The 9,472-nt window shown below is 43.0% G+C and overlaps 1 protein-coding gene across 1 annotated transcript; it reads left to right on the forward strand.

The window, feature by feature from the left end:
• Positions 1–1,819: 1,819 nt before the first annotated feature.
• LOC123132028 (pentatricopeptide repeat-containing protein At1g60770) lies at positions 1,820–4,399 on the forward strand. The gene is made up of 2 exons (XM_044551775.1): positions 1,820–2,134; positions 2,940–4,399. The coding sequence occupies exons 1-2, from the start codon at positions 1,835–1,837 to the stop codon at positions 4,077–4,079; spliced, it is 1,440 nt and encodes a 479-aa protein (XP_044407710.1). The 5' UTR covers positions 1,820–1,834; the 3' UTR covers positions 4,080–4,399.
• Positions 4,400–9,472: the final 5,073 nt, after the last annotated feature.

Here is a 9,472-nt window from a genome sequence, read left to right on the forward strand (position 1 = left end):
AATTTTCTAATAAGACAAATAATATTTTAAATGCAAAAAAATTTAAACATGATTTTTCGAGAATGTGTACAGAATTTTGAAATGCCTAACCATTTTTGAATTTTGGAACATTTCATGGTAATTTTAAACAAAATTCAAAATCCTGAGTATTTTTTTCAAAATTGTTTTGAAAAACGAATATATGATAAAAATGAATAAAAATAAAATTCCAAATCATTTTTGAAAATCTGACCTTTTTGAAAATTTGTGAATTTATGTAAAAAAGAAATGGAAAAAACGAGAAGAAAAGAACTGAAAAGAGAAACAGAAAAATGAGAACAAAAGAAGAAGAAACGAAGCGAAGAAAAACAAAACTGGATAGCGTTGGACATATGACGTGGGCCGGCCCACTCGGTCGACCAGTGTGGATTTCACCAGCATTTTGATGCAGTTAGCGTCATATAGGGATGAATAAAGGCCTTCAATGGTCACTTGTGGTGGCCTGGGAACGTGCCAAGTGGTGCATCCATTCGTCACCACATGTTTTGTGTTGGGTACTCTCTCTGGATCAAGTTTTTTTATACGTGGTTCCGAATTTTAGATGCTTTTGGGGTTTTTTTGTTTTCACCTAGTTTTCTTAGGTTTTTTATTTTTTTCCGTGTGAAGCACATCTATGCTCCTAAAAAAAGCGCTTTCACGAGAAGCATATATTTGCTTCTAGTGGAAGCACGGTTTTGCTTCCGAATAAAATAAAAAACACAACACGTGCTTTCGAAAAAGATGAAAAACTGCAACCGTGCTTCTGGGCTTTGGTTTCTTTCTTCCATTTTTTCATATTTGTTTTTTTGCATGAACTAGTTTTTCAGTTTCGTTTTTTATTGCTGGTTATTTTTGTGAAAAAATGTTTATCAAAACCTGTTAACATGGGATCTAATTTCGGAGATGTCAACACGAGAAATCTAATAATGAAAACGGTTTGGTGTTAGATGCACGGTTTAAGAATAAAACATTTAAAAAAAACTCTCAGGTTACAACAAGTGACGCACATACAATGATGTGCAGCCATATGTCAAAAGCAAAGAAGGTTTGGGAGTGACCTTTCCAAGAGCGTGCAGAAATTTGCAGTAGAACATGATTGGTCTGTATGAGATAGGTATGATAACTTGATAACCAACTAAGTATTAGCCAATATTTGATGCAATGTCAAACATTGGAATACCAATTTTTGACACCAAAATCAATTATGCTCTAGATTTTTAGAGCAATTGTGGGGCTGCCTTTCCCCGTTGGTTGGGCTCGTGCACCATGGCCTCGTCGCCGCAGCGAGGGCCGAGGGCCATCGCATATCAGAATCTCGCCGAACCAGCTGAGCAGCCTGCAGAACCACCTATACCTGGTCAAACGGGTCGGCCCGGCCCAATGTAATCGTGCCTGGACCGGCACGGCCTGCTAGGGCATGATTATTATACGGGTCATGTCGTGCCAGCCCACATGCTGCGCCTCCAGGCCTAGGCACGGCCCAGTTAGTAAACGGGCCGGCATGTTGGCCCGTTTAACACGCTGGGCTGCATATTTTCAGTCTGTTGGGCTGATTTTTAGGCCTATTGAACTATATTTTAGATATACATATCTAAAAGAAATCTGAAAACTATATAAAAAGAATAAACGGTCCGTGCCGTGCCGGCCCACGTGTCCAGGCTCCAGGCCCAGGCACGCCCAAGGCGTGTCGCATGCCGGGCACGGCCCGTTTAGCCCGTGCCGTGCCGGCGTGCTCGTGGGCTAGCCTGTTTGGCCACCTATAGAACCACCCCCACCGAACAAAAAAAATCACAACAACACAGGCAGGCAGCCACCCATGCTGCGCAGGGCGGTCGCCGCGGAGGCGCGGCGGCGCATCTCCGTTGCCCCGGCGAGACTCGCGCACGAGCTCGCGCAGCCTCAGGCCCAGTCGGCAGGCTCCGATAGGCGCGGCTTTGAGCCATCGTGGATCCCGCTGTACAAGAGGATCTCGAAGGTGTCCGACGGCAGACCGCCGGGGATAGTGGCGGCGGAGATGGACGAATGGCTCCGGCAGAGGTCCCGGCTCTCGCAGCAACAGATCCTTGCGTACGTCCGCAAACTAACCAGGTTTAAGAAGAACGAGGGCGCGCTCGAGGTGCCATCCCCCTCCCCCAAATCTCTTCCTTTTCTTGTTCGATGCTGCATTAGCGATTTACCGGTCACCGTATTCTCGATACGCTCGTGCGCGAAGCATGCTTTTTCCTCCCCAAAATGATTCTTGTGCTACTACCATTTGCAATCAGTTACGAGCAGTACTCAATATTATTGATAATCATGAAGGACGATGCTAAAGAGAAAAAAAATGAGAAAAAAGATGCATTTGCCATGAGCTAGTTCAGTTGGAACAATGAATTTTGTGCTCTAGTTAACAGGCTTTATTGCTTCTAGCAGACTGCTGGAAAGATTTTGATGGATATTTGTCTCAAACAAACATGTAATTTTCATGTTCGGTACAAATAACCGCAGATCAAACGTATACAGTCTGAGGAGGTTTGACCAATAATGTCTACCACAAAAACTAATTATGGCTAAGAATGGTCCTAAACAGAGTTAATTTCCAATTTCGTGGAATTCATCTGTCATTGGTTGCTTGCCCATAACACACTCTACTGCTTAGCGGAGATCTCGATTCTCACACATGAATAGGCAAAAAAACCTGGAGAAGAAATGTTCTAGAGGGAAGAAAAGTAAGACTTAACATTAGAAAATGAAGGTTTATTATGTTCAAACAGCAGAAGGTTCAGATGGTGATGACATTTGTCTGTCCTAATGTTCTTTTTATGTTCACTATAATATTGTGGTACCAAGCGTGCATGTGCTTTTCTGGTGCAATCTCTTTCTGAGCAAAGTATCTTCTTATTTTCACTGTATAATTTTCGCCCATGTTGTTATGTACCCAGTTGCTGGACTGGATGGAAGCTCGTGGAGCAAACTTGAGTCCTGGCCATCAGGCAGTGCGGCTTGACCTCGTTTCAAAAGTACATGGGATACAGGCAGCTGAAGAATATTTCTGGAGCCTTCCAGATATATCTAAGTCACTAAAAACTTATTCCTGTTTGCTTAACTGCTATGGTCAACACGGGTTGGCATACAAAGGTCTGGAGCTCTATGAGAAGATGAAAGCCAAAAATATTGTTCCAGATAAACTGGTGTACAACCACTTGATGAAATTGTACCAAAAGGCAGGCCAGCCAGAGAAAGTCCGCTCCACATTTGAAGAAATGCGAGAAAGTGGTATAAGTGCTGATAAATTTACATACTTCACCTTGATAGAAAGCTATATCACAATGAATGACCTGGACACTGCGGAGAAGGTCCTGGAAGAACTGCAGAAGGTGGCTCCAGTTCACTGGTCCTTGTACACTCTAATGGCAAACAATTACATTAAACTAGAGCTGTTTGGCAAGGCAGAAGTTGCCCTAAAGAAAGCTGAGGAAGTTATGGACAAGGCTGAGTTGCACCCCTGGAATGTCATCCTCTCCTTACATGCCCTTTGTGGCAATTCAACCGAGGTGAAGAGGATCTGGGAGTCATTGAAGTCCACATTCAAGAAGTGCTTGAACAGAAGCTATCTTGTGATGCTTCAAGGTCTGAGTATGATTGATGACTTTGAGTCTTTGCAGCAAATCTTCCAGGAGTGGCAATCGAATCATGAAGATTATGACATGAGGATAACAAATATTATGATCAAAGCTTACCTTGATAAGGGTATGATAGACAAAGCTGAGGCTATCCGTCAGAGCACAATGGCTCAGGGCTGTTGCAACGAGGGGACCGTTTGCATATTTGCAGAGTTCTATTTGGATAAATCTGATGTTAACGCGGCACTGGAGATCTTGGGAGATGCAAAGAACATGGTGACGGCACACAAATGGGCGCCATCGAAAGAGCTTGTGAGCAGATTTCTGAGGCACTATGAAGAGTCAAAGGATGTTGCTGGTGTGGAGTCTTTCCTCGAGTGCCTGAATAGTCTTGAATGCCTTGATGCGGAAACTTATGATGCCGTAATGCAGACCTATGTACTTGCAGGTAGAACCTGAGACGACGAAATTGCTGAAAAGTGTCTCAGACGGTTGACATAGAAAGAGGAAATTTTCGTTTGTAGAATTGGAGGCTACTGTAGACCTTTTTCTTTGTCATAGAGCAGTACTATAACTTGTCGAAGATGTCATTATGTCGTGAAAGCCCGGGAGGAAGCATCTGGTGTACATGATGAAATTGATGATCTTTGCCATCCCTTGCTGTCACTGGATTTCTGTATCATACTACATTGCCAGGTCTTTTGGCATTTTAGATTTAATGCTCTGCTAGCTCCCCCTGATTATGGTAACTTCTATCAATGGTGCTAACACGATGGAATAGTTATTTTCAAAATACAAGATTCTCAATTGCTTTTAATTTACTCATGCAGTCGTCTGCTCGACTTGATAGCACAATATTCCAATAAGTTCTGATTACACATGAATTAAGCCTAACGGTCAATTACCTGATAGAACTTTTGTTGTGGTTATGTTGTTTCTCCAGCAAATAGAAAAGCTAGGTAGGTTCTGGCCTGAGTTCCTCGCCGGCAATGACGGTCGTACTGTTGCCACATCGCACTCACCAGTTGAGCGTGCAGCCACCGTCGATGTAGTGCGGTGGTGCGGTCCTTCCACAACCAGGCGGGTGCGGAAAGATCCGGGGAGAAGACCGACGTTGTGGCGGGCTGGCGGCCAACATGGGGTCATGGTTGTTGGGGAGCAGCCCTCCCAAGCGTGATGCTGAGGGTGGCGATCATGATCTTTGTCGTCGGTGGGTTGGTCTGTTCTGTCTGCCTCCTTAGCAGGAGGGAAGGGCTCGGGCGGGGAGATGTTGGCCGGTGGGGCGGAGGAGTATCTAACAGGCCAGTTTCCACTTTCTGGATTTTCTTTGGTCTTAAATTCTTTTGACTGATTCTTCTTTGGATTTAAGCAAATTCTTGCAACCCTTTCTCTTGCTCAAATATGGTGAAGTCAAACTAGGCATATCTTCTCCTGCCCAAGGCACCTCACATATTTTCTTTCCAAGCCCTTCACCTTTGGATTTAATGCATGCTGACACCTTTTTTCTTCTTGGATAAATCCAAAGAATATTCCTGTGGTACCTCATGATCATATATATCATGAATATGCAAAAAAAAAACATGAGGTTCCATAGTTCAATATTTTCCCTTGATAAATATCTGAATTTTCTGGCCTAAACCTTCCAAAAATGGAATTATATATCTTGGCTTGAAACTTTGTGAAGGCCTTCTATGAATCATAAGGACACCTACACATGAGGCCATGGTCAAAAGGGAATTCATTTGATCCCTGTTTCACCCCAATGCAAAATGTGCACTCATGGGCATGAGCCATGTCAGTGTAGTGAAGCATCTCCTTTTCTCTCCCTCTCCCCTTTGTTGGGCCTAGGACACCTAGAGACACGCTCATGCCAAAACTGAACTCCGGGACTGACACAGAGCGAGCCATGCGATATGCCAATGTCGACATCGACATGCTACCTCGTGGTCACCGTGTGTGACCACTACTAGGAAAAGGCTTATTAGTGGCGCACCTGTTTTGGTCATTAATGGCGCACTACAGGTGCGCCACTATCATCACGCCATTAGTAACATATACTAATGGCGCACCATCACTATCATCACGCCATTAGTAACATATACTAATGGCGCACCTCCTGGTGCGCCATAGTGGCGCACCAGGCAGTGCGCCATTAGTATGCCTCCTAGGGGGGCATATTTACCTTGTGCTCTGGGTTAGTAATGGCGTACTGACAGATAATGCGCCACTAGTATTTTTTTATAGCAGTGCACCACTAATGTGCTGTTTGGTGCACCACTAGTATGAATATTAGGAATTTTTTTATTTTCTGATATTTGCACAGGTTACAAAATGTATTACTGCACAGAATATAGATAGCACAACATATAAACAGCAGATTCATCAAATACAATAAAAGATTAGTCTCCGAATACAATTCATCATATTAGTCTCTGAATTCAAAAGACCGAACAAACTTAGAACATTACAAGTCTCGAGACCGCGAGTAGCGAGTTTGTCGAAAGTAATACTGCATTCGGAGATAATTGAGAGATGTGTCCTCTCTTATCTCCGTGCTACTGCTACTGTTATGCCTAAACATGACCTAAATACCCTATTTAAGGTAAAATAGCATAAAACAAAATAGACCCTGACTCTCCATTACGGAGAATGGAGATCATCCTGTCTCCAATTCTTGCGCTTCGCTTCCTTTTGCTTCCAAGAACCTCCTTATCACTGTCCATATATTTTTTTTCATCCTTTGATTTGCATGTCTCCACTTCTTTTAGAAATCTGGTATAAACAGTTGAGATTCGTAGGATGACCTGGCTATATGTTCAAAACATTAAGCCTACCTTTCTGATACATCAAATGAGGCACACAATTCTCTGGGATTATCTGTTGAAAAACATAGTAATAACTTCATAGTTAGCAATGATGTACTAGTTTTAGAAGTATGCAAAAGATGCACGGATGTTGTAATAGTAAAAAATCTTACCAGGGTATCTCCATGGTAGTTATCGTAGTTTGACACATGCACTAGTGGCACGTATTGACCATAAAGTTGAGGAGTTTGATTGTAGATATTGTAATTCTCAATGTCAGTACAAAATCCGACCAGATGATTTTTCTCCTTGTAAGTTAATTCGGAGCCATCAATGTAGTGGGTTTTGTCTATCATCTCCCGCACATTCTTTGAAGAATGAAAATAAGATGTCAACTATTTAAAATGAACAATATAAATTAGTTAATAATTAACTATGTTTGAGAAACCCACATAGCGGTATAACTGGAGGCGTATCAACAAGGACCCAAATGTCCATATTGTCTTGGTCGATGTCAGGATCACCAAGATCCATGGTGGCAAGCATACCCTCATTAAAACCATACATCTTGCAAAATGCTTCCCAATTTTTGCAACCAAAAAGGGTTACGCTCCCAGAATTATATAGATTTACTTCAAAATCCACATCATGATGAGTCCTTAGGTGAATTTTCTTTGTTTCAGAATTTTCATGGTCTTCAAAATCCATCCTTGTTGGGGAACGTAGTAATTTCAAAAAAATTCCTACGCACACGCAAGATCATGGTGATGCATAGCAACGAGAGGGGAGAGTGTTGTCTACGTACCCTCGTAGACCGTTCGCGGAAGCGTTATATCAACGCGGTTGATGTAGTCGTATGTCTTCACGTCCGACCGATCCAAGTACCGAAAGCACGACACCTCCGAGTTCTGCACACGTTTGGCTCGGTGACGTCCTCGCCTTCTCGATCCAGCAAGAGGGGCGAAGTAGTAGATGAGTTCCGGTAGCACGACGGCGTGGTGACGGTGTTGGTGAAGAACAATCTCCACAGGGCTTCGCCTAAGCACTACAAAAACTATGACGGAGAATAAACTAGAGGGGACGGGGTTGCCGGCACACGGCTTGGTGTTTCTTGATGTGTCTTTGGTGCTAGCCCTACCCCTCTATTTATATGTTGAGCCCTGGGGTCGAAACTTGGAGTAAAAGCCTCCTCAAAGTCGGTTTCACCCAAAAGGCAAGAGTCCTTCTCGGACTCCAGGGCTAGACGCCAGGGTTCCCAGCGTCTACCCCCTAGACGCCAGGGGTTCCTGGCGTCTAGCCTCTGGTCTCCGCAAAACTTCCTTTTGCACTTTCCAAAAGCCTCGTGGGCTTTCCCCTTTGGCCCAGATAAAGTGTTCTCGTGCCCAAATATTTCGGGAAACATCCGGAACCCTTCCGGAGATCAAACACTACTATCCCATATATCAAACTTTATCTCCGGACCATTCCGGAGTTCCTCGTCATATCTGTGATCTCATCCAAATCTCCGAACAACATTCGGTCACCAACATACATAACTCATAGTACTATATCATCAACGAACGTTAAGCGTGCGGACCCTACGGGTTCGAGAATTATGTAGACATGACCGAGACACCTCTCTGGTCAATAACCAATAGCGGGACCTGGATGCCATATTGGCTCCTACATATTCTATGAAGATCTTTATCGGTCAGACTGCATAACAACATACGTTGTTCCCTTTGTCATCGGTATGTTACTTGCCCGAGATTCGATCGTCGGTATCTCAATACCTAGTTCAATCTCATTATCGGCAAGTCTCTTTACTCGTTCCGTAACACATCATCCCGCAACTACTCATTAGTTGCAATGCTTGCAAGTCTTATAGTGATGTGCATTACCGAGTGGGCCCAGAGATACCTCTCCGACAATCGGAGTGACAAATCCTAATCTCGAAATACGCCAACCCAACAAGTACCTTCAGAGACACCTGTAGAGCACCTTTATAATCACCCAGTTATGTTGTGACGTTTGGTAGCACACAAAGTGTTCCTTCGGTAAACGGGAGTTGCATAATCTCATAGTCATAGGAACATGTATAAGTCATGAAGAAAGCAATAGCAACAAATTAAACGATCAAGTGCTAAGCTAACGGAATGGGTCAAGTCAATCACATCATTCTCCTATGATGTGATCCCGTTAATCAAATGACAACTCATGTCTATGGTTAGGAAACTTAACCATCTTTGATCAACGAGCTAGTCAAGTAGAGGCATACTAGTGACACTCTGTTTGTCTATGTATTCACACATGTATTATGTTTCCGGTTAATACAATTCTAGCATGAATAATAAACATTTATCATGAAATAAGGAAATAAATAATAACTTTATTATTGCCTCTAGGGCATATTTCCTTCAGTCTCCCACTTGCACTAGAGTCAATAATCTAGATCACATCACCATGTGATTAACATCGATAGTTCACATCATCATGTGCTTAACACCCATAGTTCACATCGCCATGTGACCAACACCCAAAGGGTTTACTAGATTCAGTAATCTAGTTCACACCGCTATGTGATTAACACCCAAAGAGTACTAGGGTGTGATCATGTTTTGCTTGTGAGAGAAGTTTAGTCAAGGGGTCTGCCACATTCAGATCCGTAAGTATTTTGCAAATTTCTATGTCAACAATGCTCTGCACTAAGCTACTCTAGCTAATTACTCCCACTTTCAATATGTATCCAGATTGAGACTTTGAGTCATCTGGATTAGTGTCAAAACTTGCATCGACGTAACCCTTTACGACGAACCTTTTGTCACCTCCATAATCGAGAAACATATCCTTATTCCACTAAGGATAATTTTGACCAATGTCCAGTGATCTACTCCTAGATCACTATTGTACTCCCTTCCCAAACTCAGGGCAGGGTATACAATAGGTCTGGTACACAGCATGGCATACTTTATAGAACCTATGGCTGAGGCATAGGGAATGACTTTCATTCTCTCTATATATTCTGTCGTGGTAGGGTTTTGAGTCTTACTCAATTTTACACCTTGTAAC

Source organism: Triticum aestivum, chromosome 6A (genome assembly GCF_018294505.1).
Source record: "Triticum aestivum cultivar Chinese Spring chromosome 6A, IWGSC CS RefSeq v2.1, whole genome shotgun sequence".
Lineage (NCBI taxonomy): Eukaryota > Viridiplantae > Streptophyta > Magnoliopsida > Poales > Poaceae > Triticum > Triticum aestivum.

Excerpts from the sequence above, each read along its gene's own strand:
- LOC123132028 (XM_044551775.1), top strand. The coding sequence starts at position 1,835 with ATGCTGCGCAGGGCGGTCGCCGCGGAGGCGCGGCGGCGCATCTCCGTT. Across the intron at positions 2,135-2,939 it reads AGAACGAGGGCGCGCTCGAG|TTGCTGGACTGGATGGAAGC; the intron begins GTGCCATCCCCC and ends TTATGTACCCAG.